Source organism: Uloborus diversus, chromosome 1, assembly GCF_026930045.1.
Source record: "Uloborus diversus isolate 005 chromosome 1, Udiv.v.3.1, whole genome shotgun sequence".
Taxonomy (NCBI): Eukaryota; Metazoa; Arthropoda; class Arachnida; order Araneae; family Uloboridae; genus Uloborus; species Uloborus diversus.
Window position 1 is genome coordinate 126,676,866 of NC_072731.1, and position 17,215 is coordinate 126,694,080.

A 17,215-nucleotide genomic window follows, 5' to 3' on the forward strand; every position below is an offset into this window, starting at 1 on the left:
AAATATGCGTAACATTCAACGCAACAAAAGAAACAACTACTGAAGTGAGATATCGTGCATTTCACAGCCACGAGTATTACTGTGCAATATATTACTGTGGAAATATTTCACATTTTATAGCAAGAAACGTGTGAAGATTTTGTTACTGTGACCTTTTGTCATCTCGAGCTATTTGTATATTTATTTTACTGTTTTTTGCTTATTTTTTGAGATAAAGTGTAGTTACTAAGCTGGTATGTTCTGTGCGAACAAAAATAATGTATCAGATCAGTCTGGTGTAAAAAAAAAAAAAAAAAAAAAAATCCAGTATAACCAAATTAACTACAGCACATCTTAACCCAAACAACAAACCAAACTATTTTTAATTGACCATATCATAGAAAAATAAAAATGCGTTACAAATTGAGCAGGGATATTGATTTTTAGGTGCCCTATATTTTTTTGATCGTCTCTTTTATCGCGCACCTTTTCTTGAACACTGAATACTGGAATCACCCGGAGAAAATTTTGAACAAAATAGTTTTTGTTTTAAGAAACATTTTGAACTCCGTAAAAGGTCAGGATGCATTTCAAAAAAGTAACTTATTTGATTTTTTGCTTGGTTACAAGTTAACGGGAAAGTCTTTTTTAAACTGTTGGTTTAGCTTCTGTAAATTGACAATGGTTATGACAATTACATCATACTTTTACAAAGATTAACTTGGTATAAAATTTGAATGCTTTATTTTCAATTAACATTTTATGTGTTTCGTTGATAAAAGATAGCAATTGCATCTAGTTACTTATATTAATAGTAAGTATACAAATTATCCCATCATCATAAGATATATCTGTGCTTAAAACCATCCCTAAAGCGTCAAAAAATGTTCCCATCTCCAGAATCATGCCTGAATGCTAATGAATTAAAATTACTTACGCATTGGTCACTAAATTGTTCTGTTTTTTCTAGACATAGTACAATGTAAAATAAGAAATAACAACGTCAAAAAACACAAATTGCAGATTACTCCAAATACTTGTTTCAGCGTTACAATGAACTCCTTTTTTCAATGCAAAGGAAATGATCTTATGGATGAAAAGGTATCCGACAAAAGTCGGAAGTACGAATTATTGCTTATATTGTTACTCAAATCTGTACATTTTAATAAGCAGAGATACAAATTTTTATCATTTTTTGAATTTAAGCATAATCCCAATAATAGCCTATTTTATTTTTGTACAAAAACAATAAATATGCGCACAAAACAATCATAGCTCCTTCAACACATCCACTTAAGTATGCAAATTGCATAATGTAACTTTTTCTGCTGTTAATTTCAATTTGTAGTCAGACGAAATGTCACTTTTTTTTTCTTTTGAATATACATATATACACTTAAGTATTGAGTTAGTGAGTAAGGCATGCCATGTTTCTTACCTCGACGGTCTCCGGTTTGAAGAAAAGCACGATGGGCTTCACCCCGAACCAGAATCTCAGCAACCGTGCTCTGTCATAGATATAGGCTATACCACACAATGCTTGGAAAGATACTGAAAAAGAAACACGATAATGTTAGTTTACATCTTTGAGAAATTATTGCAATTGTTAAAAATACTAGGGAGCTCTGCCCCCTTCTCGCTGGCGCTCCCAAACCTCCGAAGATCGCTGCACAATCTTATTTGATTCACAAAGATTTAAACTATCTATTAAAAAGAATCAGTTTAAAAAACGCGTTGTGAGTTCCGTTTCGAACAAAAAGAAATCCCCTACCGTAGAAAATGGAATTTAAGCAAAGAGCGCATAATTAGAACACAATTCCGCTCCCACTCCAAGATGAAAAGGACTTAATAGAAATATTTATAACAGAGTCATCAAAGAAAAAAAGTAAAAGTGTTTTAAAGAGCACTCCTTCCCGGGATCGGAACAGACTTCTACCAACTTGCACAGCTGTAGGTGCTATGGGGCCCCTAGGCATTGTAAAACGGCAGTTTTGGACGCTTGAAAAGGTCGCTTTCAAATTCACGGTCTCAAGTAATATATTTTGCTCTTTAGCTCCGGACTTGAACTGAGTTGAATCTAAGACTTTTCGTGAAAATTGAAACCCTTATATCTGATGTTCCAATTAATTATAAAATTGAAACAAGCTTTTTTTGGTGCAGAAAAAAAAGTCTTCTTCGAACGATATGGAATGTTAAGGGGTGTCGGAAATCTTTCCTCCCTTTAGTAGGCAATTAACGTTAAATTTTAGCTTAAAAATAATTACAAAAAAACTAATTCGAAGTTTTAAATAAAAAAACTTCAGGTGCAAATCGAAGTAATTTTATACAAAATGTCAAGGCTGTGGGTGCTATGGGGTCTCCTGGACACATGCCAGCCACAGACTTCCTGCCATAATTTCTTTGACGTTACTTTTTTTTGATATTTAGAGATTGTCAAGGCACAAAGTGCTTAAAATATTGGCAATAAACAATGTTCGATAAAAAAGGGAAGAATTTGATCTCTTATTTGTAGATAATACTGATTTGTTATTTTTAGGCGGTTGTCTGAAGGTTGCAGAAAAGTGCAAAATCGCCCTCTGGAATGCTTTTGAAAGTTTGCACAGAACTCCAGTGAAAATGTGTGATAGATCATTGAGATATAGTTCAATACAAATGCATGAAGATATATTCTAAATATTTATTGCATGTCAAAAAATATTCATTGAAAAATCAGTGCATTTAAGATTTAACAGAACAATTTTACAAAACACATAACCACTTGCTATCCTAACAAAAGAGTCTTTAAAAGAACATCGGGCGGATTCCATACATTTAAACGAGTAGCAAGTTTTGAGTTATTGTCAGAAAAGCTGGAAAGGAAAACTCTATTTTCAATGCCAGATCATTATCTCTTTATAGTAAACTAGCTGCGTTGCCCGGCTTTGCCCGGTTCACTTGAAAATACAAATTGTATCAAGTGACGTATATTCAACAATCAGGCTTTTTTTTAATTTAAAAAAAAAATCATGCAAAAAATCCTTTTCAAACAATGACGACAAATATTAAAATACTTTTAAGAAATTAAATCGAGGAAGATGGATTTAAAAAGTGTAACCATGGAAACACAAAATAAAATAAGTTTAGGAAATTAAAATGCGAAAGAAAAGTTTAACAATTTGAATGGACATGAGAGTTTTGAACTTTATTTAAAAAGGGTTGTAACTTTTTTTCCTTTGGAGATAGAAGCTCAGTTTTTCAACCATAGGTCGAGATAGTGGAGTAAAAAATGTCCCTTTTTCCAATGGTGTCAAAAAGAAATTTGTGGGACAGTTCCTTCCCTTTTTATTGATATATTTAATGAAGAAATCAATGCTTAAATGTCAGCTTAGCCTAAAAAAAATCGAGCTGAAAACGCGAAAACGAGCTAAAACGAGTGTCAGCGCACAGTTTCTGAGGATGACGACGATGTTGAATGATGATGGGTTTTTTTTCTAGATTTTTACTGACATTACTATCTTTTCCATATACATATTGTGCAGTTTTTCTATAAAATATTATATGCCAGTTTTTAAAGTACTAAATGAATGATTTTTTGCATTTTTTTTTTTGAAAATTCTTTAAAGGTCACTTTTTTTTCCTTATCATATTCTCATTCCAAAGCTAGAAATAGCAAGATTTCTGTCAGAAATGGAATAAAAACTACTTGGTTATCCAATAAATGGAATTGATCAATCATTTTTTAGTTAATATTTTAAAAGGAAAACTATAAACAGTTCTTTATTTTAGAAGATTATTTGTTTTACTGCTAATTACGTAGAAAATAAAAATTTTAGCTTTTGGTATCAAAATAATTGTCTCTACTTTTTTATTGGTTATTTTAGGGTATATATAGAAACAGCATTACTTTTAGAGCATATAGATTGTTTTAGAACTGAAAAATACATATTCATTTTTGATCCAGTTATAAGGAAAACAAAAAGTACTGGGTGGTTATCTTTGATTCGCCATTTTGAATGGAAACTCACATGGGAACTTAAAGGACTTTTTAGGATTTACACTACATACAATGAGGAACTAATTCTAAATATATTTTTTTAATTATAAATTTGTGGTACAAAAAATTCGAAATTTACTAGACTATATAACATTATTTTTACTTTTCCATTGGCAGAATTTTACTACATGAATGCTAAACATACTAATGCCAGGTTTCTACATTGAACAATTAATAACTTAAGAAAGAAAAGAAAAAAACTTTTCTAAACCTCACACGAAGTTTATCATTTCTTCAGTCGCATATTATAAATGGATAACAGTGAAACACTTTTACCCATTTATTCATTTATCATTTTCATCAACTCCTTTCGTCTGCCGACTTTCGAATCTCTATGGGAAAGTGGCATAAAATAGCATTCAGTATAAATCATTCTCATCAATCTTCCTTTTCCGCTTGAGAACAGTTCAGTTCTTTCCTTCTGAATTTATTTTTACCAGCCATATACGAGTGATACCTGAAACGCACTTCAGTTTATTTCGGCTTAATTTAACGTTTCATCAGTATTAAATATGATAATTCTTGTAATAAATACTGTACGCAAAAAATATAGGTATCAGTGTTGACGAAAAAGCTTAAAAAATGTGTATAGAAATCCGAAACTTTTGTTTGTGCTTGAATAATGCACAATTTCATATCCCTTTATAGTTAGAACTAGTTTGGGCCAAAAGAAACATAAAATGGTAATTCTCGTAAAAAAGCTTTAGCATGGTATATAAAAAAACACCAATTTTGCGTTTAAATTTCGATTACTTTTTTTTTACCATAATTTCACTAACACAGAATAGAAAAATTCTCCCTTTTTCAAATTTAAGATCATTTTAAACAAGAAATATTGTAGGGCTCTGAGCTACATAATGATTACCATAAAAAGATAGGTAAATGTTGATTATTTACCTATCTTTTTAATGCCAAACAATAGGTAAAAAATCAAAGATTACAGATACTTGGATAAATATTTGACATAAAAATCAAATCATCCGTGAAAGAAAATATTAACGCGGTACTAATCAAATAATATATTTAATATTATTTCAATTAGTTTCCAATTTTAAGCGCTGTCGCATAACTTAGGTAAGGCAAGATTATTCCCAAAATTATACATTGTAACAAGCATTGTAAATTGAGAACAAACTGCGTCAGTTGAAGTTTGAAACATTCCTGATCTCAACTGAAAAGCAGTTAAGCGTCTGAAAATTGAAGTTATCATCGTACCTTAGTTTCACCCGGAAAAGAACCAACTACATAACTTTCAAGTTGCTGAAGGGCAATCGGTCCAGTTCGACACAAGATTATCATAGAACGCTATCAAGTGCCATTTTGGAAAACGAAATTCTGCCTTGCCTACTCTCCCTTTTCAAACCGAAATCATAAAACACCCTATCGTCTGCAAGATGACCCTCTCATTTCCTCCTTCGTGGCCGTTTTCTCGGATCATTTTCATTAATCTTGATGTATCAAGTACCCGGAAACGATTTTCGGAAGTAGACCTAAACACGACGATGGCTCGGGGCGAAAAGCCTTGAGCACTGGTCGTCGGGTTGCTTTTTATTCAGTGGGTGATTTGCTTTAGACGCAGCGACAATATTATTTTTATGATGTTATAGATATTGCTTATCTTCAGAAGTAATGCTTGTATCGTCTGTAATTCAAATTGATTGCACTGAATTTCTTATGTGTGTAGTGAGTATAATGCACAAGATAACATAAACCATGAACGTGCATAAAATTATGTAAAACCTCCCTTAAAAAGTTGACAGATCCGAGTTTAAACTTAACTCTTAAACCAAAACAAATGACAAAGGGTAATTTCATTCACAAAAAGTTCAACGGGAAACTTATGTCAACCTATGTTTCTGGCACTTAAATGTGTTCACTTGCTTTAAGTTATAACTGATGTAATATCATTATGTCACAACCCGGCAAGGAAAATGACACAACTCAAAAAAAAAAAAAGAAAGAAAGAAAGCAGCATTGGAGAAAATCAAAGTTTTGAACAATAATATCTTTCAGAGATTTCGTCTCAAATATTGCAATATGCACAAAAAAAAATTAAAATGATGTACACTGCTTAGTTTTTGTTTTCTAAATTAATAATGCAAACATTAAAGTTCAAATATTTTTCATTTAAATTATGAAATTTTAGTGTGTCACTGTTGGTTATATCCTTCTTACGTCATCACGCACCAGTTATCTAAGCTAACTCTGGATGAGTTTTTAGGCAATAAAGCAATAAATTTACACTAGATTAAATTTATATCTTAACAATAACTAAGGTAAACACACCAGTAGTGGCCAGTGCTTCAGTAGTGGCCACTTCAAAGTTTATATTTGAAAAAATAGAATTCCAGGTCTCCCAATCTATTAAAAGCTATTGCTTGTTCTTTTAAATGTACCCATGTGTAACCCAAGTGTTTTTTTTTAATTTTTATTTTATTTATGGAGTTTCGTCAAAGACTGTTTATACACCACTATTGTCTACATCATTGCAAGGACTGAAAGATCCAATATGTGTAGCATTACGAAAAGTTGACAATGAAACACTCCAAAATGTAACCGGGATATTCTTTTATGCTAACCTAGTACAATTACGAAGGGTAACTTCTATTTTAATAACAGTACAATGCCATAAAGAGACAGTTTCTTTTAGAAATTCATTATTATGTACGTGTTATGTTTACTGGATGTAATGTCGTGTTCTAAATTCGAGTACTGTGCGAATTGTAACTTGATCTAGTTTACAAGTACGATTTTGTGGTAACCAATAACTAATAAAATTACTAGTTTCATATATTATGTCATTATTTCATTATTTTATTACGCTACGTAATAAGTTAAGTATTATTTGATTGCATAAATTATGTGTCTAACGAATTTTTTTTTTTCCTTCAAACTTTTTTGGGTTGTGCAGACACATTAATAAAAAAACCTCTTATATAAATACTTAAAAACGGCTAAATTTGTGTTTTATCAGGAAGCTCTGTTTTTTTTTTTTTTTAGCTGGGAAAGATTAGTGATTTTAAAAACGAATTAGTTGCAATCTGTTAGTGGCGGTAATGCCTCTGTTATAAAAGAGTAAACATCGATGTTAAATGAAAAGAACATTAATTGATAAAATACTTAAAAGCAAATAAAACTAGTATCTTTAAATTCGTTTCCGTAAACAAAGTACTTCAATGGAACAGTGTTTACGAGGTCGAGAAAGAGGGTCGGTTACGACTCGCACAAGTGATTACGATACGAACATTTTTACTTTAAAACGATTGCATAAATAAACACACCTAATTGCACTTTTGTGAGCATTTTTATTCAAGTTGAATGGAATAATTGGAAATGGAAAACTTTTTATTTCTTCTTCACAAAATCTAGGAACTGATTGTAAAGAATGAAAAGTGAAAAAAAAAAAAAAAAAACACCTTCTAATATCCACATACTTTATTATTATAAGTGATTTAAATAGATCTTTTTGAATTAGCATTTTCTAACAATACGTCTAAAAGGGATCTGGTCTGCAGAGTGTAATAGTTTTGATAGTTTTCATGTAATTAACTTGTTTATATAAACACTCAAAAATATTCACAAAAGGATAGACTAAGTGTACCTGCCAATATTGATAGTGATTGATTTCTTTTGCTAATACTTGCTCACTCGCGGAGGATGTTTCAGAGGGCGGTCAAATGCATTGGAAATAGAATCGAAATATCAAATTAAAATTCGGATAAAAAAACTGTAAATATAAACACGAGAATGAACATTGACTATATTCATAATAAATCAGAAATAAAATTATGTGTTGCTCATTTCAAAGCGTAAAACAGTTTTTTTTTTTTTTTTTTTTTTTTTTTTTTTTTTTTTTTTTTTTTTTTTAGCAATCACGATTGCTTATTGCTTTCATTTGACTGTTTTTGGCGTGCTATCATTTTATTTTCCCACCGCCACCCTCCGCACCATCAGCGTCGACTGGCTCCTCACAATGCTGCTCCTATAGCGAAAGTCGTCTCCAGGTTGCATCCATGTCCTATGCACACGCGCATACATACACAACTACACACACATGCACACATACACACAAGCACACACAACTACACACACACATGCGCACACACACACAAACACACACACACACCTACGCACACACCTACGCACACATACACACGCGCATACATACAGACACATACACACACACATGCACACAACTACTCACACATTCATGCCTGCACACAGACACAAACACACATGCCTACACACACATACACATACTCCCTACACACAAACACACATACCCCCACACACAAACACACACGCCTACATACACACACTCGTGATTGCGAAAAACATAATTTGAATTCAAGATGTCAAAATTCAAATTATTATTATTTTTAATTACTTTAACAAATGCTCTTGATCTACGTACAACCATTATTTTCTTCCACATGTTCAAAAACTCGAATGGCAGTTTGGCAGTAACGATCAGTTATAACTTATAGTCTATGGGCCGAGCGCAAATATCGTTCAAGTTCGTTTACCAATCTTAGGGACTACGTGAACTTGCTTGAAATCTATTATAAATGTTGAACTCAATAGAAAAATACAATGTTCACAAGCTGGAACTGTCTCATTAAGTTTTAATTAGCAATTGAAATAGGAACTATGTTCCGTGGACTGTTATTACTTACACAAAAAAATTTGTCTCTAGATGGCGCTATTCTACACAATATTAATAATCTAAAAATTTAATAAACAGTTTTTCAACCGAAATTTTTCTGCTTTACTTAATTTTTTGTTGCAAAATATATTAATACGTTTCAAACTAAAAGGAAATCAAAACTTGTATCAATCCGCAGCTCCGAATGATCTTAATCTCTAGATTTCGTTCATTACACAAGAGCCAGCGCACATAGACACTGTTAGATACAAAAAATTAGAAGGCACTTTACTTCACAAAAAAGATATTAATGAATCACGGAATAGCAGTAATTGACCTACAAAATCTTAAGAACATAAACAACTCTAACAGATGCCAATACATGTTTAAAAAATATTATAAAAATAAACATTAGCAGAAGATAAATTAAAATTAAAATGTATATTTCACTTTCATATCACGATGTTTTATCTTTTCCTTTTTTAATAATATTGCTTTTTGATTACAGACGATATTTTGAGTTCATTTTTAGCCTACTTTCTCGTCAAAGTAATATAAAATAAATAAGGACATAAAAGGTGGTTTAGTGGGCTGAGGTTAGTGTATCGTAAAAATGTTGCTTAATACAAAAAAAAAGTTTAAAAAAAATAATTTGAATTCTGAAATTTTGAATTCAAATTATGTTTTTCGCAATCACGAGCTGCGACAGGACCCTACTCATTGGTTATTATTCTACTCACTTGTTTCTAGAAACGGCTTCTGTCCCTCCAAGCCTCCCCTCCTCTTGGGCGGTTACGTGTGTATAGTTGTGTACGCGTATGTGTAGGCTTGTGTGTGTGCGTAGACCTGCTTGTATGCACGTTGGCGTGTGTGTAGTGTATGTGTGTAAAGGCGTGTTTGTGTATGTATATGCGCGTGCGTGTGTGTAGGACATGGACGCCACCGACCAGGAGAAGCGGATTACTCAGGACCGGAGCAGCCGCGCCTGCAGAGAACGGTGGAGGTTGAAAAAGGAACCAAACACCAAGGACGGTCAAATGAAAACAAATGAATTGACGGTCAAATGAATTAGCAAACGTGATTGCTCAAAAAGTAGATAAAATAATTAAATAAATATCAAATTCGAAAGTAGGGGTTTGAGATCGGGAAAATATGTGTCTGTCGATCGACCTATGTGCTCCCCCCTCTCCCCCCCCCAAAAAAAATTAAACTCGTTCGATTCAAACAAACTTTTTTTTTTTTGAAAGATCTCCCCGATGACACCTCATTCCGGTATTTCATTTTTTGATTCGAATAATTTTTCGTTCAACTTTGAACAATTCAAAGCACTTTATATTAGCGTTTGCGGAAAAAATTTAAGGCAAAAAAAGGCCAACTTAAAGGTGGATTTGTTTAAGAAAAACTTTGTTGAAAAAAGCTCTTGATGAGAACATTTTCACAAAATATTTTTTTTTTAAATTAACCATTTTAAGGGTATTTTTTCGACAATTAAATTTTTTTTAACATTAATGACAAAGCAAAAAATTCTATTATGTCACCAAAAATTGACAAAATGGAGTAGATTCTGAATACATTCTCAATTTTTGGTGACAAGAAATAAAAATGAAAGTTATTAATAAATACAGAAATACTATATCTCATAGACTTAACATTGATGAAAGCCAGATATTAATATAACTGAATCAAAATGAAATGAATTTAAAGCGCAAATGTTTTTACCAGGGCTGCGGAGCTGGAGTGAAAAAGAACCTATTCTGGACTCTCCTCGTTTGTGCATTAACTATCAAGCAAATATTCACTGCTAATGCTTGCATAATTTAATCCAGTGGTGAATAACCTTTTTTTACATGCGGGCCACAACTCACATTAGTAGAAATCTCGTGGGCTAGAATAAATATCAAATTTATTTATATGATTTACGTTTTTCTTGCTAGCATGGGAAAACAAGGGAAATGAAAGACAATTACAAACCAAAATTGCTGTCATTATTACTACATGCTTATTTTATTGCATCTGTGTTTCAGAAATCAATTTATGACTACTTGACTTTAAAATTCATAACACCGAAAGAAGATTACTAGTATTTTTGGAACGTTTTAGGATATATTTTTCGTTTTTTAACCCTGAATACAACGTCGGGGCATATGGGTCAGCTTCAAAGGGCAGATTTGATCCGCGGGATGTAGGTTGAGCACCACTGATTTAATCAATGCTCCCAGTTCATCAGAACATTGGATGGACTATAAATGCGGGCAGTATTGAAATACAATGGAGCACTATTCCCATTGCATCAGATAATGTTCAAAAACTAGTCTCCTGTGCATGCCCGAAAACTCGGTGTTCTTCGGAGGACGAAGAGATGTAGTACATGCAAGACGTAATATTGTTCATGCACATAATTTTCCTCTAGTGACTGTAGCTGTATAAACTCTCAGGAGGAAAATACATAACTCTATACGCAAAAACAAGATAGATGAATTCAGTGATTCTGACGATGATACTTCAGAATGAAGAGTTTGCTTCTTGAAAAAAAAAACTATTTTTTGATGTACATGCATGTTTTTAACGTACATGCGTAATATTTTAAATGTACATGTAAAATATTTTTTTATGTATTTAAAATTTGTCCGCATCTTGCTTGTCAATTTCACTCCTTTTCATGTATCTCTAGTGGCCTGAAAAAAAAATATGAGACACTATTTTTTTGTGAACATTGGATTTTTTCATCTGTAGACACTAAGGGTTCAGAAAAATATCACTTTTTGTAGTCCCCGAATTTGGCAAACGAAACCATGTTTTTAAGCAGCTTTTATGCCTTCGTCCCACAGCCTATTACTGAGGTGATGTTTGAATGGTTTGTTGATGTCTGCTTGAACACCATATAAATGATGACGCTTTCAGAAAAAAAAAATCCCATTATTTTCCTCATTTGTAGTAAATTTTGAGTTTCTCATTTTTTAAACCTGCGCTGTAAACATATGGATATTTATTTGTTTATCGAAGTCAGCACTGTGCTTTGGTAAACTTGGAAATGTCTGCAGTCTGGATATCTAGAACGATATGTATCGAGAGGTGAGATGTGAAGCAATATCTCTACCAACGTTACGTCTAATAGAGAATTTCTTGTTTTTCGCACGTTACGTTTTTTCAACTACTCCCAGGAAAAAGGTAGCAAAAGACTGCACAGATTATCTTTATTGTTTTTTTTTTCCTTTTTAAAGAAAGGTAAAAATTAAATTATAGCCTACAATTAAATTATAGATTACAAAAAAAAAAGTTTTACTATAAACTCTTATGTTAAATATCTTCAAATCGATGAGAAACCAACCTTTCAAAATTATTGAACATTGAAAAACAATCGGAAAGCCAGATTATTCATTACAACCAATTCTGATTTATCTAATTTTTAATGTAGTATTAAAACAACGTTCGTTTTCTGTCTGTTTTTAAGACATTTTATGAAACTATACCAAGTTAAGAAACAACAAATTTTATGTCTTTGTTGCGTTCTCGGTTTGAATTCCAGAATATCACAAATACAGCAGAGAAAGACTTAATTTGGTAGAGCAAAGGTTCATATTTAATGCTTGTTGTCAGTTCTGTTGATTTCTCTATTATGTGTTGCTGTGACTTGATTAAGTGGTAATGAAAAATGTCGCCTTTCATATTTTTTTTGGTTCTCTTTGTATACAGGGCTTAAAGCAAAATGAGTAGCTAAAGAAATTCCCAACATGTATTGCCTCGGGTCTATACAAAACTCAAGATTGGATTACGCAAAAAGTTTAAAAGTTCTTCGAACCTTGAAGACAAATATAGATCTCGGTGGTCTCTGATGTAAATAACCCAGCTATCGAGTTCAGGTTCTCGTAAATTGTCCTCAAATCTCGATTCTTCCCAAAATACCTTGACATTCACTAACTGAATATGTTATGTGCTGTAGAAAGACCGACTGACTGTATTCTCCGACTGACATTTTTCCAGAAGCGACCGCGAGTAGAAATGAAAGTTTGAAAAGTCAAGTCCAAGGTTTTAAAACTTGAAAAAAAATAGTGACTAAGGATGCAAAACTTAACTTTTTCCGATATCGAGATGCATAGTGTTCCAGAATGGACCAAAGTATTTCAACTGCCAGATAATGAGTTGTGACAGATATTAAGTACATTCCTTAGAATTATTAACTTAACAATTGAGGAATTTTTTACATTCAATTTAAACGTTCTATGAGGGAAATTTTTTTTTCAGCGGACGTTTTTTTCTGTCCGTTATACCAAATTCACCGATTATGTGACTACGATATTATAAAAATATTCACTGTCCTCTGTAACCGCACGTCTCAACCGTAGGACAAAATCAGAAGTGACATTCTTCTTAATCTTTATTGGAATATTCTCACTCATCACAGTCAATCTTCCCCATGTCGTCAATTGTTGTCGAAATTTTCACACATAAAACATCCATCATTCACCACAAAAAGAAATAGCATGGATTAAGATCTGGCAAATATGAGGGCTTGAGGGGCTACCCACTACCTTTGTTCGTGTAGTTGGTGTAATCCAATGCGATTGAATAATGATTTTCCTCGAGAAAATTCCGTGCATGCATTTTGTGCACCAGTAAGAAGCTGCGAGGTAGTCTCTTGTGAAAATTTTGTTCTGCAGAGAAAAATGAACGACAAAATATAAGCGCACAGACTTCGCACAGTTATAATCTGGAAGAATGAATTTAATGTATGTCATCGTTCTCTTGTTATTCCGTTTTGAAAACCATCAGTCTCTTTTGTAGCACCTTGTTTTGAAAAGCGGTGACTATATAATGGTGAACCTTAAAAATTCGTTGTCTAACGTAGTAGATATAAATACAAGATTATGTTATGGGTTGGAACGAATTTCTTAACCCGGAAAAATTGTGGATACAGATCGATATAGACATCATTTGCAACGAGTGCAGAGCGAAATTCCAAAAAAGAAAGGTATCGACGTGTTGCCCCATCCTCTATGTAAAGGCGTAGATCGCAGCTTAAGTGGTGACACGTCCGCCATCTTGGGGCTAAATTCGTCCTAAGTCTGCTATATTGAAGTAGTTAATTTTTCTTGTTGATTGTAGTGCTCCTTGATTTTAGATTAACGTGGAGTTAATAAGAAACCACAATGAAGAAGCTAATCACGCTACTTCACCATATCAACCACAGGAAGAAGCATCATTTAGCCGCAAGATGGCAGACGCGTCGCAATTTATTCTACGATTCACGGATTTACCTCTATGAAACCCAGACATGTCATCGTCTTATTTCCATCTATTTCAGAAATTAGTACATTTCTTTGTGGGAGATGGTTCGGTCATGGAAATGGAGTTTGCATCTATATATTATTTGCTTCCACGTTTTCGGAGCGATATCATTCTGAATTTGAACTTATAGCTATTCTAGAGGTGAAGCTTTGATTTCTGAAAACTATTATTGCTGGAACAATCAAATTGCAATGTTCATAATACCTCACACTGATGTGAATGAGCCGATGTTAGTGATATTTTTCAACATCCTATCCAAATCCCTTTCACATGCGTGGCTCATCAGTACCTCCACATTTCTCCTCTCCATGCTCTGTTAATAATGCCAAATTACACATCGCAAGTATGGCACATTATGAATTTGTATTTGAGCATATATCAACAGTGGGAGTTACTCGAAAATGTACTTTCATGCTGGTGATCAAGTGTTTAGAATCATCGGTGGCCAACCAATACGTTACCTTTGCTGAATTATAAGGCTACATCAAACATATCACTTATCAGTGGCCCATCAAGTAAGTGCGGATTATTGGATTTATTGCCATGCAGGAACGTGTTAAAACGCAATTTTTCCGTTTAGACCTATAGTTTTGCAAGTTTTAGGACTCACTGTTCAGTGTGTAGAATGATAACTGTAGGATATCCGAAAACGTTTAGACAGCCTTTCCCCACATCGCATCTCTTCTACCGATCAAAGATATTCAATTTTAAGTTCAAACTTACGTCCTTCAAAATTCAGGGAAAAGCGTATATGCCTTAACATATCCTTCCTGTAGAAATCTGAATAGTTTCGAAAACTTTTTTCCAGAAATGCCTTGCATTGATGAGCAGATTTAAAGTTTTGAGCAATGCCGGAAGACACTTTTAAACAAAACTGCAAAATGTAATAGCCAGAACATAACCCTTTTATTCTTCATTCAGGTGAACTCTATAAACTATTTGATATCTTTGCATAAGAAAAGCGTTTACAAAACGCAAAGAAAGATTCACCGTAAAAAAGACATTAAAAATGACCAAAGTGCCTCGTGAGTCATAAATCTAAAGATAAGAGGAAGTCGGCAACAGCGGTCAAAAATAATTAATGCGTTTTCTGTATAATGGAATACGGAAAGCTGTATTGAAAGCAGATTAATGAGCAATGACAAAAAAAGATCCCTTTTTAATCTCCATTCTGGAAATAAATGTGCTTTGAAATCGGATAGTTGTAAATATGTCAAGATTAAAAAAACCTTCGTCTTCTAAACATAACCTACAGTAACGTAGTTCTGAGGAAAAATATTTCCTTTAAATTTGTTTGTGAAAAGAGTGTTTCATAAACTACCCCGACGCAACAAAGAGAGGAGTTATAAGTTAGACGTGTATTTGTATCAGTATCTGTCCGCGACTCCGTAGCTCTTTAACAAATGGACCGACTTAGATATTGGACAACAACAGCATCTCTTAAATTTTCCAAATTTTTCTGCTAATTTATCAAAAACGATCTCCTAAATCCGAAATTCTAATTCTTTTTCCGCACGAAAATTCATTTATTACTTATTAAGCATTGAAATTGACCCAGAAGCGCCGCGAGAAGAGACGACACCTGATTGGCCTGACGTCAGTCGTGCCTCGTACACCACGCCCCTTTCCCTCACACTACGTTTTTCAATGGGAGTTGAATGCTGATGTTTCTCTAAATTTCCTTATTTGTTATGTACATTTAATATTTTGAATACATTTTCGATTTGCAAAGATTATTGTACAATGGAACAAGCATTCAAGAAAGCTGACATCTGTAATTTGCAGAAAAAACGTTACAAACTAGCATTGGGTTCTGAAATCAGAGAAGTGTGTGAAAGCTGGTTTTTTGGTATATTTTTTAAGTTCGTGCTTGATAAGTCGTGATAATTAATATAGATGAGAAAATAGAGGTGGATGGGCTGTAGAGTTAATAAGTTCGTGGTTTGACTGCCATGGATGGCCGTCTGCATGCAATTTTAATCATCTCTTTTAAGTGCAATGTTTTTAAAATTAAATTTGGAAATTTATGGCATCGATTAACTGTAAAATCCCTTTCAATATTGCTGCTAACTTAGAAAAAATTTGTAAGCAAATTAAGGAAAACGATACACGTTATTTTGATGCCAAAAACATGTATGTGAAACAAAAACTAATTGATAGAAAAAGTACATTAGAATATCCGAGATGTTGTTTGATGCCAAATGTGATATTTCAATCAGTTTTAGTTCAATTTATTTTTCAAATATTCAACTTCTTCAAAAAAAAAAAAGAAAGAAACGGCTATAGATGGTGGACAAAAGATGTAAGAACAAAAATTAATTTAAAAAAAAACTGTAACGTTTTGAAAACTTTTTTGTAAAAATATGCATTATGATAAAAAGTAAATATTTTGGTATTCTTACAGAGTCTATATTTCCAAGTTTACAGAAAATTTTAGTTTTTTTTTCCGATTTTAATTTTCCCTAAGAGTATTTGTTGACCATATCAATTTTATGTAATACTAATAATTACGATTTTAAACAAAAATTAATAGTGAATGAAAATATAATTTTAAGCTAAGGTAAGTTTCGGTATTGCAATTTGTTTAAACAATTTTAGCACATTTTTTTTCTGTTCTTAACATTAATGAATAAAAAAAAATACTTTTTATAAAAATGTAATAAAGGATCTAAAAAAAGTTACTTTTGAAGCTGTGAGAACTTCAAAAAATAAAACTTTAAAAGAACCTAGGACATATAGACTATTAAAATAGTTTTTCATATAAATCAATGTTTAAGCGAAATTAAGGATGGAAAATCACATATTAGTTACCAAATTAGCGAAGTTTTTTTTTCTTATTTTTGGGCATTAAAAAAAAAGTTTATAAATCACTTCTTATAACCCTTGAAATAACTTCCATATATGATATATGAAATTAATTGAATTTCTACTCGCATTAATATGCTTTCAAAGCAAGATCAATTCCTTGATTATAATATGTATTATTTTTCCTGTTTATGTGGTGCTTTCTTTTCATCTAAAACAAATGTCTCAGGTGACCATTGACCACCTGCAGGTGCGCGATCGCTCAAAATTCCTGGAAAGTGCCATTCCACTTTAATTTGCACATTCTTCGCTTCCCTAGAGTAAGTGAGAGAATTCTCGAAAATTTGAAGAATAGCGCAAGCAGGAGCAGGGATTCCTTCTGAATATATATATATATATATATATATATATATATATATATATATATATATATATATATATATGAATAAAGTTATTTGGAAACTGAT

The 17,215-nt window shown here is 32.5% G+C and overlaps 1 protein-coding gene across 1 annotated transcript in view; it reads right to left on the reverse strand.

Annotated features, from left to right (window-relative positions):
- LOC129234860 (cytochrome P450 4c3-like) overlaps positions 1 to 17,215 on the reverse strand; it is a 132,980-nt gene that overhangs the window by 56,619 nt on the left and 59,146 nt on the right. Inside the window, exon 4 of the mRNA XM_054868749.1 lies at positions 1,418 to 1,530. Within this exon, the coding sequence (XP_054724724.1) occupies positions 1,418 to 1,530 (113 nt within the window). The remainder of the gene's footprint in view (positions 1 to 1,417; positions 1,531 to 17,215) is intronic.